Source organism: Protopterus annectens, chromosome 9.part0 (genome assembly GCF_019279795.1).
Source record: "Protopterus annectens isolate FY-2018-M chromosome 9.part0, PAN1.0, whole genome shotgun sequence".
Classification (NCBI taxonomy): Eukaryota; Metazoa; Chordata; order Ceratodontiformes; family Protopteridae; genus Protopterus; species Protopterus annectens.
In genome coordinates, this window is record NC_056743.1 from 508,716,698 (window position 1) to 508,738,425 (window position 21,728).

The 21,728-nt window shown below is 39.5% G+C and overlaps 1 protein-coding gene across 1 annotated transcript in view; it reads right to left on the bottom strand.

The window, feature by feature from the left end:
* Positions 1-21,728, bottom strand: part of LOC122811309 (low molecular weight neuronal intermediate filament-like) — a 107,810-nt gene that overhangs the window by 53,377 nt on the left and 32,705 nt on the right. The window contains exon 3 of the mRNA XM_044083070.1: positions 2,839-2,963. Coding sequence (XP_043939005.1) covers positions 2,839-2,963 — 125 coding nt within the window. The remainder of the gene's footprint in view (positions 1-2,838; positions 2,964-21,728) is intronic.

The window sequence follows — 21,728 nt, forward strand, 5'->3', positions numbered from 1 at the left end:
CTCATACATGTATAGATACATACACACACACATATATATATATATACATATATATATATATATATATATATATATATATATATATAAACACACACACACATATATACATATATGTGCACAAATATACATGTATACGTGCGTGTATATAACACACATATGTATATATACATACACACAGAAATATACATATATCTATATACACAATCTCACACACACACACACATAAATATATACACATATATGTATACATATACATATCTACTTACACATATCCCTAACAATTCTTTAAGCTATCTCCCACGGTCCTCCTAGAACCACTGCTTGATAAGTATATTTACTATTATTACCACTGATCTACTACCAGCATTTAGAACATGGGATTAGAGAATCAGTGATCCCCACTGGTCACTAAGTGTACCAAAGGATGCAATTTAAGTACGGGGATAGCCCAGTAAAATGAACAGTACCTACTCTTTCACAAGATCCAAGTGCCAAGACTACATTTGCTTACTGGAACCACTATGTAATTTCTTCTCACTAGCCATGGCAATTAAAAAGCCATGGTTAGCGTGCAGGAAAAAAAAAATAATCATAACAGAACAAAAGCATGTAGTTGCAAGAACCTGTCATTTCCTTTCCTGATTGCTAACTGTGGGATGGTTAACTGTGGCTCTTCAAAAGCTGTAGTTAGCGGTCATGAAAAACAGAATTAAAAGCAAATAACAGAAGCAGCCATTACACAGCAAAGATGTGTATGTCTGTGTATGCACCTGGAAAAAAAAAAAACACACACACCCACATATATATATATATATATATATATATATATATATATATACACACACACACACACACACACACACACACACACACACACACACACACATGCACACAATGCGAGAGAGAGAGAAAAATTTTTCAGGTGTGAACTGAAATGGCTTGGACTACATCTAACAGTAACTCACTAACATACATTATGTACTAAAACATTTACTTGGTCACAATTAAACATTTGAGCTCGCAATAGTTAAAGTGAATACACTGGTGTGTGTGTGTGTGTGTGTGTGTGTGTGTGTGTGTGTGTGATCATTCAAGTTTGAAATGAAACATCTTAGACTACATCTTACAGCAACCAGCTTAAATATATTACTCTGGCTATTGTTTGTGTATTAAGTTACGTAATTGATCACATTCAGACATTTAAGATCTCCATAGTTGAAGTAAATACAGCTGTATGGATGTGTGTGTGTGTGTGTGTGTGTGTGTGTGTGTGTGAGGGGGGCACATGCCTGTGACAGAAACTGTGTGTGTGTGTGTGTGTGTGTGTGTGTGTGTGTGTGTGTGTGTGTGAGTGTGAGTGTGGTTGTAATTCTTTGTACTGTGCGTTTCATAGCAATGACCTAAATATATCACTGTGGCTATTACCTATGTACTTCTTCATTTATTTGGAAAGAATAACACTTCTGATATGTATGCAGTCAAAACGCCTGTAATCGTTGGGCAGATTTGTGTGTGCATGCATTTCTCTGTGTGCCTGTGCCAGTCTATCACTGTCTTTGCATCTGTGTGTACTTGTGAATTTCTGTGTATGTACATGCATATATGTGTGTGTGCATGTGTGTGTCTGAGTTTCTACATATGTGTGCGACACTGTCTGTGCCACTGCATGTGTATGAGTGTGTATATATCTGTACATGTGTTTCTCTGTAGGCATAATTAAATACTTGCATAACTTATATTTTGGTTGTAAATTGTTTCCTGGATCAACAATTACATACCTCACACACAGTTTGAAACATTCAGTGGAAGAACTGTTTTACATCAAAAAATATGTGTATACCAATAATAAAACAAATAGAAAATGGCATATATGTTAAACTGTAAGTGCAGTAATTGCCACCAGAGTAAGTGTTACAATGAAATAATGGGACTTCTAGGGGGTAGGGTGGCTCTCTGCCTATGGTGTTGAGCACTGCAAAACCTTTCAGCAGTCCATTATCTCCCTGCACTGCCCAACTTGTCAGGAATTGCTTGCTTATTACATGAAACTAAGTATATTGTAAGTGGAATGGAGCTTTTCTACACATCTCCGGTGCACCAGGAGTCTGACAAGTTATAAACTGTTGGTTAGTAATCTGGAAAAAAAAAATCATAACTAAATTAAGATGTTATTATATAACTAGAACATGCATTTTATGGTACAATAATGTAAAATTTAAGGATCCAGAGTTTGTTTATATATATAAAATAAAACATAATGCACTGTAGTGTGCCATTTGTAACAGGATACGTGCCTGATAGGTTTAAGTCAAACTTCTGGATTGTGTCAACTTAGCCCTCAAATGTGTACAAATGATTATGTATGTATATTTACCATCTCTAAAACAAATGTGTCTGTCTACAGTGAAGACAATCTAATGACGAAACAATACATTACTGTTGGTTACTAAATAAACCATTTCCTCAGTTCTGAGTGCATTGGTATGGCGCTACCAGTAAAATCAATGATTTCCTCTGTTCAGATTGAATTGGCATGGCCAACTAACAGTTAATAAGTATTTAAATTTTCCTTTTTGTGGGGCTAAAATCCAAGCTCATGTTTCCTTCCCTTCAATCTAACCATTTTCTGTGAGTGGCAACCAAACCACAAAGATACTTATTTATACTAAAAAAAAAAAAAAAAAAAAAAAGTATGTAATGGACTGATCATAATGATTATAAAATAAATCACCAGGTGCCAACTACAATTTTTCGTGACTACAATTTTAGTATAGTGATAGTGCTGCATAGTTAAAGGGAAGTTAAATCATTAAATGGAGGAAATGCCTGTTTTTTCACCTGTATGCAGCAATTTCAATATCCAGAGCCATCTTAACATTCAACAGATCTTGGTATTCTTTGAGGTGACGGGCCATTTCACTCCTTGTTGCCCCTAGTGCACCCTCCAGCTGGTTAACCGTCTCCTGCAAGCAATAAAAGCCATAGTGAAATTAACTGAGACATTCTTTAGAAGAATCAGATATCTAAAATACTGTGAAAACAAAAGTATCAAACAAGTCTTAGCAATTTGTCATTATTAACAATATGGTGTGTTTGTGCAAAAAAAAAAAAAAATTAATACATATCAGTCTGCATTGCTTCCTGGAAATATCACTGCTTTAGCAACAGGTACATTTCTGGAAGGTATACTTTAGAAAGTATAAATAAGAGCTACCTCGACTAAATATTAGCCCCTTGGAATGGATTAAAAGAAATACTCATAAGAGAGGGATACAGACATCAAAGTACACCCAGTGGACAATATAGGCTGCTGAATTTGTTACAGTGCATAGGACTCCAAAGGCTGTTGTCTGTATGGGTTGTTAAAGTTAATATGGTGCAGATATAACTTACACTTTTGGGTTTTCACTAACCTAGTACAGTGTTTTCATTTAAAATCTAGCTGGCAAGCTAAATAGCTAAAGTCTTTTAGAAATCAATACATACAGTCTTTCTTAAGTTGCTACAAAGGGATTACTATCCATCCATCCATTCTCAACCCCTTTTACTGATTTTGCACGAGGTCGGTGCGTCACTTCAACAGTGACAATCATCTCAAGTCAAGGTTTACACCACCGGGTGGCTAGCCCTACCGCGGTTTTTCATCTGTACCATTCACTCTCACCTATGGTCAATTTAGAGTGTCCAGATTACTATATTAACCAGTAGGTGATACAGACAACTGGAACTAGATGAAAGAATAAGGGAGAGGAACAGTAAAAATGACTGATGCTTGACTTGCCAAAACAGAATTCATTGGTTGTGCTTCAGTCAGATGTCTGGTCAGGAAAGAATAACCCTCCATGAAAATATAACATACCCTGACATGCTACGGACACAGGATGCTTATATTTAATTGGTAGTGTGAGAGCTCCCTCATAGGAGGACTACAATAATCTACCTATTTGGAAGTGTTTTGGCAACAGAACAGTTTGAAAAATGGAGTCAGAGAATAGCGGTATAAGCAGATTCATGGTAGTTTTTCCTCAATGAAGTGGATCACTCATGAAGTCTAAATGTTCAAAAGCTGTTCACATGGCAGCATGAAGTCAAGTAAGACAGCACATGCTTATTGCTTCTGCTACATTTATGTGCTGCATACTTTGGACAGTTGAAATACAGCTTCTTCCTGGAATATATGCATACACATTAAAGTCTACTATACAAACACTCTTGCATACAACTGTCAGAAGATGGATCTCTGAGACTAGCATAAACTAGGTTATCAAAGGGTAGTTTAATGTGTGGCATTGGTAACAGGAGAGAGGAATTCCTAATTTGACAAAAGTATAAGGGATCAAAATTAAAGTGACTTTACACCACGTTTATCTCTTAAGGAATCTAAATGCAGAACAAGAAGCAACAGTTAAAACCAAATAGGGAATTAATGACCAATTCAATATCTATAGATTTATATGTTATATGTTTTATATATATATATATATATATATATATATATATATATATATATATATATATATATATGTTATATGTTGAGTATATCATGTGAAGTGCTGGGTCAGATGAATCAGTTGCTGGACTCAAAATTGCAGGGAGAAATAGGTAAAACCCTCAGATATGCAAATGATACCACCCTAATGACTGATAGTGAGGAAAATTTGTAGAGCCTATTGATGAAAGTGAAAGTACAAAGTGCAAAAGCTGGTGTATTGTTTAACATAAACCGAAATGTTGTTGTCTAACCCCCATCTCTTATTTCCACATAGATATAAGAAGTGGAAGCAGTGACTGATTTTATTTTCTTAGGCTCAAAGATCTCCACAGACGATGACTTAAGCCATGAAATTAAGACACTTGTTGTTTGGAAGGAAAGCCATGACTAATCTGGATAAAATTTTAAAGAGCAATGATATTGTCAGCAAAGGCCCATATCATCAAAGCTATGGCTTTCCCAGTAATATCGGTCTGTGAAAGGTTATGCACTGTAAAATCAATGCTTTTGAATTAAAGTGTTGAAGAAACCTACTGAGAATTTCAAGGACTGCAAGAAATCAAATCAATTAATACCCATGGAGATAAACAAAGACTTCTCACTAAAAGGCTTGATAGTGAAACTAAAACTCATGATTTGTCCACATAATTTAAAGAACAGATTCACTACAGATGACTAATACTGTGAAGGATCAAATACAAAAGAAGGGTTAGTTGTCGCCTTTCAATTTGTACTGTCACTCATTTAGTTGCATTTTCTTATTACCTCAATACCTTATGTGGCAGTCCCTGCTCTGGGCCAGGAATCAAGGAGCATCAATCTTCACCACTGACACCAGTGAGGGATGACCACTAGCAGCAAAAATGGATACACACAGTATATTTTGATGCACCTCTCTACACCAAGCACAATTTCCCATAAGAGCACACAGGGAGCACACTCCAGATCTGTGGCTGGACTCTTTCTCCAGGCCCCAAACAAGACTCCACACTGAAAACTTTGGAGCTCTGTGTCCCTGTTCGAAGTAGCTGACACACACACTTGGATATTTGAATCAGGCACACACACACACACACACACACACACACACACACACACACACACACAAGAAATGCTGGCACAGATTTACCAGCTGTGCCCCCTCTGCCCAGATTATAAAGTAATTATGCTGGTATAGTGCTCTTACAAGGATACCCAGTTATACTGAGTAAAATTAAAACTAATACAAATGGCAAAGTTTGACCAGTGCAGCAAGGCTTTCAGGAGTGGCCACAGTGTCTCTAAAATAAGCATAAGTACTCTTAAGATGCTAAAAGTATTCTCTAAAAGACCAGCCACAATGAAAGGTATATAAATATTTAAATAATAAATAATAAAATAGAAAACATGACAATACTGAATATCTAGTTACAACAAACACAAGAGTTTCAATCACGGGAGATACAAAAAATAAATACACACAGTTGGATAGTGTAATAACCCACCACTGGACCAGTAATCAGGGAGCCTCATGAGCACTGGCACCTGTGGGGAACATTCACTGGGAGAATAACATATACACACACAGTATTTCCAGATGCAGCTCTCTGCATTAAGTGCAATTTCCCTTAAGAGCACACAGAGACCACAGTCAGTCCGGGGCTGGTTTCTCCCTGTTACTCCAGATCACCATAAGACACCTCACTGGCACAGCTATAGAGTTGAGTCCTTAGCCAGGGTTCCAAGCCAAGTCCTCCAAAACTCTCTCTGTCCAACTGGTGCTTCATGTCCCTGCCTAAGTAGATGACACACACACTCACATGTTTTACATGCACAGACACCTGGGAAAGGCTGGCACAGGTTTACTAGTTATGACCTTTCTGCCCAGACTATAAGGTATTTACCACTGCCAGCAGAACTCCTCACCAACTACTTTAAGGCCCTTAACAAAGAGTGTCTGATTTTACTGTATAATAATAATAATAATACAAATGGTAGTTTGACCAAGAGCAAGGCTATTAGGAGTGGTCCACAGAGTGTCACCAAATAAATATGTAAGTACTGTTAAAACTTAAATATCTCTACAAATATCAGCCACAATGAAAGGTTTAAATATATCTAATAATAAATAATGAAAGAACAAGAAAAAAGAAAAAGTATATATTCACAGTGACATCACAGTTCAAAACCACAGGAAATATTTAAAATAATATTGCAGGGCAGGCTCAGACAAATAAAGAAAAATAATATCTAAACTAATCTTCACTATATTCCTGACTGAATCTAAGAGAATTATACTATTCCCTACTAACTTACTTAATAGAACAAGGCAGATGATGTGGTGAGTGATCCTTCTTGTTGTTGTCAGGTTCAAGACAGAATACAGAATGCTCTGTCTCACTAAGAGACTTATCAAAATAATATCTAAAATATTACTACTGGGGTAGCTTGCAGAATGACATCATTTCTCCTCATCTGACTTCTAGTTCCCATGCAAAACCCCCATTGCTAGAAGTTGGCAGGACTTGGCATCTACCTGTAAATATACACACACAAGGGCTTTGCTCAGATCTGTTGAGCTTCTGGAGGTCGTAAAACAATTAAACAATTCCACTCTTCCTGAGTGGCAATTAGTTCACCCCAGACACAATATAAAAAGCTTCCTAGTGCAGACTTTGTGTCTCTGGCTGCCTTGAAACCTGTGAGATAGCATCTTTACGGCTTAGCCTACAAAGTGATTTAATTTCAGATATTTTTCTAAAGTTTGCTGGACCAAGGTTAACCCTCCAGTTTCGTCTGTTAAAACATATACATTTAAACAGTTACAATAGTCCATGTACATTTCTGTTCTCTCCAGTAAGGCACACTGTGCATACATTTCAAACACAAGCACTTCACAAATACCTTTTTAACACAAACATCTGTACAAATCAGTTTGATATACACATGACATACAGTTCTAATACATTTGTAACACCAGCATCTTGTATGACCCACAGCTCTAATACATTTGTAACAAGCATCTTGTAAATATCAATTCGATATTCACAAATGACATATAATTATTTACAAAATTCCAGCTAGCTCTGTTGGCAGTACCTTCTTTCACCACAGATAGAGTCACATAGATGAACTAATCTCAGTATATTTTCCTGACTGACTAAATAATTACTGTTCCCTGGTTATTTACTAAAGCAAGGCAAGATGAAGTGTGTTCAGTTGCTTACTACAGCAAGGGAAGATGAGGTGTGAGGTTGTGTGAGATATCTGAGAGACATCTTTCTTGTCGGGTTCTGAAAAACAAAGTGCTGCTGTGAGAGTTCTGTTATATCTCTCACTAATATCTAGAAAATAATTTCAGTGCTGGCTATGGAATGACTTCATATCTTGTCACCCGACTCTGGCACAATACAAACCCAGAGCCTTGCTAATATCTGTTGCAGCATCTGAATGCTATAAAGCAATTTCAAAAACTTCCACCCTTCCAGTGTAGCAATTAGTTCACCCCTAAAGACAAAACAGTCAGATTCCTAGTCCTGGTTTTCTCAGACATTTTGTCTCTGGCTACAATCAGACCTTTAGGATAAAATCTTTACAGTCTAAATGAACACATTTAATTTTCAACCTATGTTTCAAAATTAGCTGGACTGAGATTAACCTCTTCTCTTCCAGAATTCTCTGTTAAAACATATACATTTAATCAGTTATAATAATACCGTTAGACATAGATGTACATCTCTTTTCTGTCCAGCAGGACCAACTATTGATGCATTTTTAATACAAGCAATTTCACAAATACATTTTTAACACAAGCATCTGTAAAAATCAGTGTGACAGTCAAATGACACAAAATTATTTACAAAACTCTAGCTAGCTATGCTGGCATATGTTACATATGCACTACCCTATTCCTCCCTGGCACAGATGTTAGTACCTCATATCATCACTCATTACTTTTCATTTTGCAGTAGCGTAGTTTAGGTGAGGCAAATAGTGCAGCAGCCCTGGGTGCAAGGTATTAGGGGTTCCCAATCGGGAAATGCCAATTCATCAAAGACACCGGCACAATAAGGTGAAGAGGGGAGTGAGTGCCCCCTCCACTTTAAAGTCATGAACTGTGTCCCCAGGTCCTTGCTCAATTTTTTTTTTATTAAATAGACAAAGCTTTGCCAAAGAAAAGTGGACTTTAAAGTGTGTGTGTGTGTGTGTGTGTGTGTGTGTGTGTCCAGTTGTCTGCAAGTGTCTGAAAGTTCATGTATGCCAGTGTTTGCAAGTGCGTGTATGTGACTGTACATGAGACTCGCGAGTGCATGTGTATATGCGGGTGTGCGCGAGTGCATGTTTATATGCGAATGTGTGCAACTGGATGCATGAGAGTATATGACTCTGCATGACAGTACACAATTACATGTGTACAGTATATGCAAGTGTGCATGAGTGCATGCCTGTGAGTGTACGAATGTACGCTGATGCACATGATTGAGTGCATGATTAAATGTATATGACTGTGCTCAAGTGCATTGGTATATGTCAGTGTGAATGCTGCCTGTATGCAAGTAGGTGTGGGCATGCATGAGGGTGTAGAGGGTTCAGTACCATACAATGCTATTGCAGGGGATCCAGTGAAGCAATAGGTTGCTCCAGAGAACATTATTTTTGTAAACTTTGAAGAATGCATACCTCTCACCTGCACAGATTTTTTGCAGAATGTCCAGATTTTTGCCTCATATTTTTTTTGGTCTGTTCTCCTCATAAAATTTGTGGTTTTCTGGCAAATCATTAAAGATTAAAATCCCTAAACAATAACATGCATTTGAGTTTCAGACTTCATTTCCTTTGGAAAATTCATGCCAACACAAATCCTGTTATTTTAGGCAGCAACTTTTTTTAAGTTTATAAGGGCAATATTTAAAATCTGTCCCTGATATTGACCATTGGTCCCACCATTATTTTAGGTTTAACCAGATTTCTTACACTAAGATGTTGAGAGGTATTCACAGCTATTCAGGGAAATAATTATTCATTTTATTGCAATATTTCTTTTTTCAGTTAAAAGAAAAGCTGGCAATGTAAAATTCAACAAATCTTATTCAACATATGCATTTGTTTATTTTATTTTTCCTTGTTTACTGGGAAAGTCCAACTGGGTAATACTCATTTTCAGTAGAGGCCCGGGGAGAAAAGCTCCATTTGCTTACATTGCATTACACTTCTATTTACATTTATGCACAAACAACAGTTACATTTATACATTCTAAGATTTCACAGAAGTGGAAGTTAAAGAGAAAGCCCACGTGCAACTTTGTGGATTGTACAGGCAGCAGTTATGTATAAAAATTGTTTTGTCATTCAAGTGAGAGTTTGAGAGTATTCTGTTTAAGGAGAGTATTTGCAGAGTATCATACGGTGAACACACAAAGTCTTAACCTTATGGCGAGCATGTGCAGGACCAGGAGTGGTTATGATATTGTTTAAGCAGTGGTTTAAAACAATTATTTTGTTAGAGAGTTTTATTAGTGTGATGACTCTATTCCAGTGTTTAGCAATGCACTGGGACTAGAGTGAACTTCCTGCAACATTATGACTTATTTGCGAGTAATAAGAATTTGTTACTAAACTAAGGTCCCTTGCTGGACAGTAGGGCAGTAATAGGTTTTGTAGAGCAGGGCATTTTTCTGGATGATGAATAAGTTTGTGTGCTGTAGTCATTTGGGAATATGTTGGGTAGTTGTACAGTTCAAGCCAGTCTAATTGATTTAAGCTATGACAATGGTGGGTCCTATGAAGGAGACTGGTGGCAAATCTAGCTATTTTATTGTACCAGAAGGCATTTTTGTGCAAATTCATCCTATCAGGAAAGCAGCTCTTTTTTATTGTGAAGCAGCAACTTCAAGCGATTATAATCTACCAGTGCATGGAAGGTGTGGTGGTTTTGACCACAAAGAAACAATATTCTGGAGTGTTTAGTGCTGGTCAGGCAAAATATTTGTATCTGAGTAATTGTCAAAAAATATTTTGTTACATCTCAAAGATCATTACTTATAATTCTTACCTAGTAGAAGTTACTCCCATGGTTCGTTTCCTTTTATATAAATGTACATTTGCCTATGTCTTAAGTGATAATTCAATAACAGTGTTTGCCACCAAACAGGCTTATAATTTGCCTCAGATGCAAGTGAGAAACTCTGCTGTGGCCAAGACAGTTCCTCAGACCACTCTCCCTTTTCCCTGGACCCCTCTATTTGGCAAATACAGCCACTGTGCATGGGAGGTTAGTGATGGCCTCTGCAGCTATTGGGCTCCCCTTAGTGAGCAAGGGGGAACTACTTTTGTTGGTGTTGCAAGAAGGGGAAACTGCCCCTGCTTAACCAGAATGTTGTGCCCATCCCTTAGGAAGCGATTGTTGCCATTAAAAATGTGTTTACCTTAATTATCCTGTCAAAAAGAAACAGAAAACTAAACTTATAGCTTCTCCTGTTCCAGTTTCACTGGACAGGAGTAGTTTATCAAGTCTGGTTCAGGGTCTTGATCTTTATCAGGTGATTTCTGGTAAAAGAAAAAGTGATTCCTCTTCCTGAAAAGATTCAAGAAATTAAATCCAGAGAGGAATGTGTTGAAACAGATACAGTTTTTTTTCCCTCGAACTCTGATTCTGACTCGATGCAGAGCATGTCACTTGAATCTCCCTATCAATGATTCTCTTTCTCCGAGACTATTTCCAGAATGTGCAAGTTTATTCAGTGGAAGAACACCAAGTATTCTCAGTCCCCCAGAAAATACTTTTAGATGTTACAGAAGAAATTTCTAGAACCTTTACCCATTTCCCCAGTTCAGTCAGCTCTGGAGAAAGTGCGCCATTGCTTGGAATTTTCCTGCTTCTCAGCCTACTGTCCATAAAAAGACAAACAGAATGGATAAAGTTCCTCAGTCTTTTAAGATTTTATACACTCTTTGCAAACATGACCCAGCAGCTATAGTTAATCTAGCTGCTGCCAAACATTTTAACTTTAATCCTTCCCTTTTTGATAAGGATGGTAAAACAATGTTTACGTTTGCGGGAAAGTGTTTGAGTCTGCAACTTTAATTTTTATAAGTTTGAGTTGTCAGGCTCATATGTTAAAATTTATTATGACTAACAGTGAAAATATGAGGAATGTTTTATCTGCAGTTCCTCTCTGTGAGGAAAAATCTGCTTTATGTTTTTTTTTTCTTTTTTCCTTTTTCAGGTCACTAGTCAATTAAAGTGTGTTTATGACTGTAGATACCACATGCAATGAGGTTGCCACTGGTACTGTGTTGAGGAGGTTTGCCTGCCTTCATTCTCAGAACCTCATAGAGGCTGGAAAAGTGAGCTTTTAAATTCACCTGTCAATAGAGGATTTTGGTCTTACTTCTGCAAACTTTAGCAAAAATGTGATGACAGAGTTAAGCGGATATACAGGGAATCTCTCCGATTTTTTTTATCCCTTCCTCTCTAAATTTTCTAAAGGTTATTTTGGTCCCTTGTCCAACTGTAGCAAGAAACAAAACAAACAGTCTCAGCAACATGCTGGTACGCAGACATTAAAAAGAATGGTGGGGAGGGTCCCTAAAAGAAAGCAGGAACCCTCAGAACAAAGGACAGTCAAAATAGCCAGAGTAAGTATGTAAGAGACCTCATCCCACCTCCCACCCTGGCAGTCTATTATCCATTCCAGAAAGTTATTTTGTCCATTTCTCTCTCTTTGGCAACAGGTTGTTTCAGACCAATGGGTTCTGATACTGACTCAGTGGAAAGAGATCATTCCTTTGCAGGGAATTATTGCACATCCCCAGACCAAACTCCTCTGTTCCCTCCTGTCATACAGCACATGCTTTATCAGGGGGAGGGGGGAAGAGAAACAGTTCCTTTTCCCAGTGGGGAAAAGGTTTTCATTCATGAATGTTTCTGATGCCAAAAAAAGAAAATGCCTTTTTTTATTAAACCAGTTTGTGATACTGGCCAAGTTCAAGATCCTTTCACAATGCAATCTCTTACCCTTTCTTCGCCATTTGAGATTTTTTGTTAACATTAGATTTAAAGGATGCTTATCACATTCCTATACATTAAGGCTTCAGATGTTTCTTAAGGTTTTATGTATCTGGATCAGATTATCTGTTCACTGCCTTACTGTCTGGGCTATACACTGCCCCAACAGTGTTCACAAAGTGCCTAGCTCCAGTTATACACATGGCAGGTTACATGGTATCAACATTTTTCCATATTTAGATGTCTGCTTATCTATGCAGACTCTTTTCCAAAGTGTCCGGAATCTCTGGCTTTGGTGAGAGATTTCATATTCCGGCTGGGATTCCAAGAGAACCTCAGTAAGAAGAGCTTTTCTTCCACAGGGAAAAAATATATCTACATTTAAATCTACTCCATTTTTACCCCTGACCCCTCTGGTGTTACACATACAGCCACAGTGGTCTGGGGGTTAGCAATGTCTTCTGTGACTGTTGGGGTCCCCTTAATGGGCAAGGGAGGGAATACCCCAGGATTCTGAGTGTCATGGCATCTGAGAGTCTCATACCTCTGGCAAAACTCCACATGAGAGATACAATGGTATCTGAAGTCTCTTTGGTCCGAGCACGAACACCTGTTATATTTTCAGATTCCAATTCTGGCATGTGTGAGAAGAGAAATCACTTGATGAAGACATCAAGAACCCTGAATCCAGGTCTTTCTTTCTCCCCTCCTGCTTCAAAACAGTCAGTTACCACAGTTACCTTGCACTGTGCTAGAGCAAGTTATCTGGGACAACAAAGACAGACACAAGCGCATAAATGTAAAAGGGGAAGTTTACCCTTATGAAGGCACTCAACTCTCTAAATCACCTTTGGTCCCAAGGACCACTTCAAGTTGTTACAGACATTACAGTGATGTGGTACATAAAAAAGCATGGAGAAGCAGGTCTTACCTCTTTTGCAGACTAGGCGTGTTATTATCATGGCAAATAGCTTTAGAGCAATATCTCACTCTACATCCGACATCCTGTCAGAGCAAAACTATGTGGCAGACAAGCAGGGCAGGACAAGGCAGACCTTCATGAATGGAAACTAGATTGTGGGTCTTCCGAGATCTGACCCATCTGTGAGGAGTTCCTCAAGTAGGCCTTTTTACCTTCACAATGAGCTATCAACAAATATGGCAACAATAAAGACATATGTCATCAGTAAACATGGCAACAATAATCAGCAAATCTTAGTACACATCTGTATGCAAAGCACAATTAACAAACTATATACAAAGGCGCCATTTGCCTAATACATAAACTAAGCATTTGATATATATGTATTAATCATTCAATATTAATTTATAAAAGCTAGAGGCCCTCATAGACAAAAAAGTACAGTTTTGTACCTACCATAAATGTAGATGTTCGAGGATCCACATTGCTGCAGTCCTAACCATTGGGTAGTCCGCTGTCCAGTCGGCCCGAATACCAAAGTATATGGCTGACGTCGGTCAGGGCGCATTAGACTGATGTCAGGACGTCAGGGTACTAATGCGCATGACCGACGTCATATCCTCAGTCTTTTCTTGCCCCAGATGTCAGAAGACCCTAAAAAGACAAAGCCAAAACCAAAAACACCAAACACTCCTACACCAAAAATATGTACAATATATACAAAATTACAAGAGTATAACCTCACCCACACAACCACCCCTAAACACAGAGGGGAAGGAGGGAGGGTAAATTGGACTGCAGCAATGTGGATCCTCGAACATCTACATTTATGGTAGGTACAAAACTGTACTATGTTCTTCATTCCACATTGCTGCAGTCCTAACCATTGGGTAGAATCCCAAAGCAGAGGTAAGGGAGGCTGGCAAATCATAAGGAAGCAGGAGCTGTCAACATGCCTTGCAAAATAGCTGTGGCAAAACCAGCCCTAGATTTAGAGTAGAGAGGAAGGTGGTAATGCTTAGAGAAAGTATGCACCGAACTCCAAGTAGCTGCCTCCAAAATATCCTTAGTTGCCACTCCCCTTAGAAATGCTGTTGAAGTGGCAGTAGCCCTAGTGGAATGAGGCCTAATCCCAGCTGGAATCTCCTTGCCATGATGGGAATAACAAAATGCAATGCAAAACCCAATCCACTTAGAAATAGTTTGTTTTGACACAGGCTTGCCCTGAGAACTCAAAGCAAAAGAAATAAACAACTGCTGAGACTGTCTAAAATCCTTAGTCCTGCTCAAATAATAACGCAACTGCCTGTGTACATCTAAAGTGTGCAAAATCTTTTCCCCCTTATTTTGGGGATCTGCATAGAAAGTAGGCAAATGAATAGTTTGGTTTAAAGCCACACTAGAAACCACCTTAGGCATAAAAGAAGGATTAGTTCGTAATGATACCCTATCCTTATGGAAAATCAAAAAAGGCTCTACCGCCATAAGGGCCTGCAATTCAGAAACCCTTCTTGCAGAAGTAATGGCCAACAAAAAAGCAGTCTTCCATGACAAGTATTTCAAGTCAGCAGTAGCCGAGGCTCAAAAGGTTGTAGAGTAAGTTTCTCCAACACAAAATTGAGGTCCCAAGCAGGAGTAGGAGCTCTACGTGGGGTCTTATATTCTTTGCCCTCTAAGAAATTGCTTGAACAAAGGATGCGAAAACAATGGTGGGTCACAATCATAGTGAGCTGAAATTGCTGCAGCATGAATCTTAATGGAAGAGAAAGACAAACCTTTGTCCAGTAACTCAGTAAGATATTGAAGAGCCACACTCAAATTAGGCTCAGAAATCTCCAAATTCTTTGCTGCACTCCAAAATAAAAATCTCTTCCATTTTTCTGCGTACACTTTCCTTGTACTAGGTCTTCTGGCTTCCATAATCACATTCAAAACTTGTTGAGGAAGTTGAGACCTGCTGTGTTTCAAAACAGAATATGCCAGGCTGTTAGATGGAAAGAGTGAAGCTTGACATTGAGTAGATGACCGTCCCTCTGAGACAATAGGTGTGGAATCAAAGGTAAAGGCCATGGAGGCTTCTTTACCAGACTCCTCAGTAATGGGTACCAATGTTGCCGAGGCCAATCTGGAGCTATTAAAATCATCCTTGGCTTGTCTTGTCTGACCTTCAGGAGTACCTTTGGGAGAAGAGGCAGAGGTGGAAAGGCATACACATGAAGATTTTTCCAACTGAAAGAAAGAGCATCCACTTTCCAAGCTGTGTGATGAAACCTTTTAGGTGCAAAACTTTGGCAGCTGGTGGTTTAGTGGAGAAGCAAACAGATCTATGTCTGGAGTTCCCCATGACACTGTCAATTTCCGAAATACATGAAGATCCAGTTTCCACTCGTGGGGATCCATGATTTGCCTGCTTAACACATCTGCTAAGGAGTTCTGTGCTCCGGCAGAAACCTTGCCTGAAGAGTTAGTTGCAAGCTGAGCGCAGTCTCCCATAAAATCATTGCTTGCCTGCATAGAGGGTAAGAATGTGTTCCCCTTGTTTGTTGATGTACCACATGACAGTTGTGTTGTCTGTTAGAATCAACACCTGCCCTGGAAGAAGTAACTCCTTGAAAGCCATTAATGCAAACTGGACTGCTAACATCTCTTTCATGTTGATATGTAGATGCTGTAGTCTGGCAGGCCACTTGTCTTGTATCCACTTTCCATTCAGATGAGCTCCCCAAGCTATGTCTGAGGCATCTGTCGTTAGAATCTGACTCGCCTCTGGCCGGGTCACAGAGAGTCCCTTGTTTAGGTGACATTCCTGAGCCCACCACAAAAATTCCTTTTGAATGAAAGGTATTATTTGAATGACAGTGTCCAAATCCTGGCAGTGCTGCGTCCATACATTTTTGAGATACCATTGCAGCTTCCTCATATGCAGTTTGGCATTGGGAAGCACCAGAATACAAGATGCCATGAACCCTAAGGCTTGAAGGACTGTCCTTGCAGTCAGCCCGGACTGAAGAGATAGTTGATGGAAGTAAATGGAAAGATTCTTTTGTTTGTCCGGGGTTAAAAAGGCCATCTGGGCTGCTGTATTCAGTCTCACACCCAGAAAGCACATGTCTTGAGAGGGTACTAGACTGGACTTTATTTCGTTCACAGAATACCCTAGGCATCTTAGCACTGCTATCACATATTCCAAATGCTGTAAAAGGTCTTCCTTTTCTTGAGCCAGAATCAGGCAGTCGTCCAAGTAAGGATAGATTTGAATTCCTTTTAGCCTGAAGTAAGCTATCACTGGAGCCAGAACCTTTGTGAATACTCTGGGCGCAGTAGATAAGCCAAAGGGCAATGCAGAGAACTGATAATGGGAATTTCCAGCTCGAAAACGCAGATACTTCCTGCAACTTAGTCTGATAGGCACATGAAGGTAAGCCTCCTTGAGATCTAAAGTTACCATCCAGTGATCTTTGCCCAGCAGAGGTAAAAGCTGTTGTAGCATCAACATTTTGAACTTGGGAATGTCCAGATAAGTGTTGAGGATAGATAAATCCAAAATTGGTCTCCACGTGTCCCCCTTCTTTGGTACTAGGAACAGGCGAGAATAAAATCCCAGGCCCCTTTCTGGCACAGGGACTGGCTGAATGGCCCCTATTTGGAGTAACAGAGAAATTTGCTTGTGAGCCTCTTTTCTTTGCAGAGGAGGAATGTCTGGCATGCCTTTGAAAGGAGGCAAGGTATGGAAATAAAACCTGTAACCGTGGTGAATGATATCCAAAACCCATCTGTCTTGGGTAATTAAATCCCAATTTTCTTTGAAAAGAGCCAGCCTTCCTCCCAAAGGTGCTGCCAGACGAGAATGTACTGGCAGCTGAAAAGGCAGGTCATTGGGTCTGTTTACGAAAGGACTGACCCCTGCCCTCACCAGAAGTCTGAGCAGGTGAACTCCCTGTTCTAGGCCTAAAAGAACCTTGAGCTCTGCCCCTACCTCGTCTAGACCTACCCCTAGACTGGGAATCATAAGCAGGATATGTCCATCCCTTAGTAGGCCAATTTCTACTAAACTTCGGAGGCTGCACCTGCAAAAATCTTTAACAGTTTGCATAGACTTAGCCTTGTCCTCCATTTTCTTTAAAACTGCTTCCACAGGCGAACCAAACAACACGTCAGACTGTAAAGGAGCATCCAAAATCCTTGTCTTAACATGCTCAGCTAAATTCCGATCCCTCAACCAGGCGTGCCTACGAAGAACAGAACCAGTGGCAGCCACCCTCGAGGAGGCCTGCACAGCATCAAAACCACATTGCAATGAATGCTTACCCACCTGTTCAGACACATGAACTAAATCCTGCAACTCTTTACACTCAATACCTTCCGCCAGAGCATCCACCTTAGACTTCAATTGTGAAAGGAGATAATTTTGAAATTTTAACATGTGAAACTGGCAATTCAACGCCCTCATGGCTAAAGTGGAAGAAGTATACACCTTCTTTCCCCATCTATCCAAAGCCCTTGCCTCTTTATCAGGAGGAACAGGATTTTTCACAACAGAAGCCTTAACACAGTTAGGCCCCTGAGAGACAGTTTCAGGGTCTGCCCTAGGACTCTTAAAAAGATACTTATGAGCTTCAGGCACCCTATAGTACCTATCCGGTTTAACTGGGGCAGGAGGCAAAGAATCAGGGTTCAGGGAAGCCTCTGCAAAAACATCTTCCACCACATTCAGAACAGGAGGTATAGCTAAAGGCCTATGCTGGGGTAAAAACAGGAATTCCCTAAGCCTCTTCCTGGAATCAGAGAAATCCTGACCTTCCCATTTAAAATGCTCCCTCATGGAATGCAGAGTCTCTGAAAATGAAAAATCCTCAGGAGGAGAAGCTGAAGGAGTAGAATCATCCACATCAGAATCAGAATAAGGAGGAAACTCGTGCAAGTCTTCAGCCGAAGACTCAGAAGCCTCCGAACACTGCTCAAAACTCTCAAACTCAGGCTCCACCCTAGGCCTCTTATCAGGAGGGGGCATAGAACCTCTAATCATAGTAATCAAATCTTCTGCCATTTTAAGCATATGTTTCTTAGGCAAAGATCCTGAAGAGCTAGGAGAAACCCCTACTGAAGTTAAACCTGGCCTGCCTCTCAAAGAAGCCTTGGAAACAGAAGGGGAGGCTCTAACCACCTTAGGAAGAGAGGGAAGAACAGCCACCTGAGAAGCCCCTTCAGCCTGGCCTACCTCCTGAGAGGACACATCCTGTAACAGTAAAGTCTCTCCCTGAGACTCCAAAGAAACTCCTGGAAAAACCTCTGGCTCCACTGAGCCTTCTAAAGAACCGACGTCCGGGACTGCCGGTTCTTCTACTCTAGGCTTTGCTGCTTTGTCCTTGCGCTTTTTGGACGAAGCGGGCGTCGGAGCATCCGACGGCATTTTATAATTACAACGCTTCCCAAAAACTAACCTGGCACAGTCTAACCTTCTCTTAATAGTGCGTTTGTTAAATCTAGCACAAGAGCGGCATCCAACAACGTCGTGCGCAGGCCCTAAACAAGGTATACACAAGGTATGGTAATCCCTATGAGGTATCTGTTTCCCACAAGAAATACAGTTATTCACTTTTTCTGACATCCGGTTAAATACTGAGGCAAGAAAAAACCAAAATATTCCCCAACGGGGTACTTAGCCAACTTTGATTCGGTCTGAAACTCCGACTTCAGAAAATTTCAGAACGCCAACCTGCACTCGCAAAACTGCTTCTGCATCGGACCATGCGGCAAAAAAGACTGAGGATATGACGTCGGTCATGCGCATTAGTACCCTGACGTCCTGACGTCAGTCTAATGCGCCCTGACCGACGTCAGCCATATACTTTGGTATTCGGGCCGACTGGACAGCGGACTACCCAATGGTTAGGACTGCAGCAATGTGGAATGAAGAACATCTGAGAAATGCGTAAATAAGCAGTAATATAATTAAGAGAATGGCTGAAGCCCAACTCTAAGGGATGTAAAATAAGTACTATCTTTAATGTAATAGGTGGTTAAATAGTAAATTTCAGTAATTAAGAAAGTGTAGATGTAATTTTTGCGGTCTATGTTATATAGTCGAACTTTCAAAACTTCGAATACCATATGTTCAAAAACATATGGTCGAAGTTTGAAAGACCAAATATATAATAAAAAAAAAAGAAGAAAAACATACCTTAACAGTGCGAGCAGGGGGGAAGCCCCCCTGCACCCCCTACACACCCCCTACTTAAATATACCAACTCCGAGACCGCACTTCAGTGCAGAAAAGGGAAATTCTCCCATTCTGCACTGCATGGCGCCATTAAATTCAACCTTCGAACTCTTGAAATGTTGATCATATGGTGTCGACCATATGACGTTCGACATTTCAAGCATTCGTTGTTCTTCCAGGAACCCAGTTTTTGACTATGCATTAAGTATTTATGGGCTGTTATGTACTCGATTGCCATTTATTTGAATGCTTTCTGAGAGAGCTGAGATATAGCTTTCCATTTCAGCATAACATAAAATTTAATTAGGGTTAAAAGAGTAATTAGTATACATAATTGTAGCTTCATCATACCTGGAGGAGGGATATGCAGCATAGCAAATCTCCAGGAAAGGGTGGTTTTCTCATAGCCCATTTTTTGTAGTTTGATTTTTAGTGAGCACCAAAGTTTGAAGGAGTATTTGCAGCTCCAAAAGCTATGCAAAAGATCCAACTTTTGAGAATCACAGTAAGGACAGAGTAGGGAGGTTTTGGGGTAGATCCCCTTTTTCAAGGCATTCCCATGTCAATATATTTTTAAAGGGGTTTTGCATAAGAGACGTCCAAGAAAACCAGTGGCTCCTCCTTGGGACATTACTTTTGTGTTAGAGAAGCTAACACTTGCTCCATTTGAGCCAGCTCATATGGCTGTCTTGAAGTTCTTTAGATGAAAAAGAGTATTACTCCTTGCCCTGACCTTTGCAAAAAGAATATCTGAGTTGTAAGCTCTTATGGTAGGTCAAACTTATTTTATTTCCCACAGGACAGGTTCTCCTTGAGAATTAGTCCTTCTTTTATGCTTAAAGTGGAATACAAATTTACTTAGAGCCAAACTATTCATATACCTGTGCTATTTCCCAAGCCCCAACATGAGGGAAAAAGGATACTTCATACCTTGGATGTCCACAGACAGTTCAGGTGCTATCTTGACATTACAAAATTTTACAGAACTTCTGCTCAGTTATTCATTTCTTGTTAAAGTAAGAAAAATGGACAGTGTGTCAAACCAGACTATTTCTAAATGGATATCTCGGGCTATTACCTTTTGTTATTCCCACTGCAACAAAACTATTCCAGGCAGGGTCAAGCCATATTCTATCATGGCTCGGTTTCATCTAGGTTATTTTTGGGAAGGGTTGAATTACAAAAGTATTCTAGAAGCAGCAACTTGGGCCTCTGTGCATACTTTTATAAAGCACAACAAACCAGATTCCTTCTCCAGTTCTAGGTCAAATTTTGCAAGGACCATTGTCTAGGGCTTACTGGACCCTTCTTCTTCTACCTACCAGTTGTTTTAAGCTATGGTCATCTACTTACTTAGCTTAGGCTATCAAAGCAATGATAAACATGAAGAACATAGTACAGTTGTGTAAATAAATTTACTATGGCAGTAAATGTCCAAATAATCAATGCTGTAGTAGCCACTTTGTTTTTCTGGTGTATTTTTATTACAGTGTGCGGGCATTTTTTTTTAAATTTTTTTTATTACTAGCAATGTCTTCTCATGGCTCAGCCTCCCTCTCAGTTGGCATGAAAGCTCTGATGGTCTTGGTGCCCAAACATGTCTTTTTAACTAGCTCAACTCAAGCTAATGGTTTGGGTGAGTGGAAAGTACCCTGAAGCTTTGCAGGATATAAAACGTATTGTTTAGGCTACTGCACCAGAGATCATTTGAACATCTACTGTTATAGTAAATTTGCTTAGACAACTGTACTTTTCTACAACCCAAAATGATTACATGCAAATTTGCATTTTATTTTAATATTATTTTTTACAGTTCAAGTACTAGTTGGACTGAAAATTCATAATGCAGATTTAAGTAGCAAAGTCTGTGGCTGTGCCTATGTGTGCGTGTTTTTTTATTCAAAGTCAGAAACCAGCATTTTATGTCCCCAACACTCTAAGACATACCAGAGGAAACAGAAGCATGGACTCTGGTTTTAGTCTGTTTCTGACTAAAGTGTATAACTCTTATTCTGAATTTTGAAATTGCCAACCTGTCTTCGCTATATCTACTTTCACAATATAAAGTGTACATTAGGCTGTCTGGTCCATGGCCAGAACAGACTGA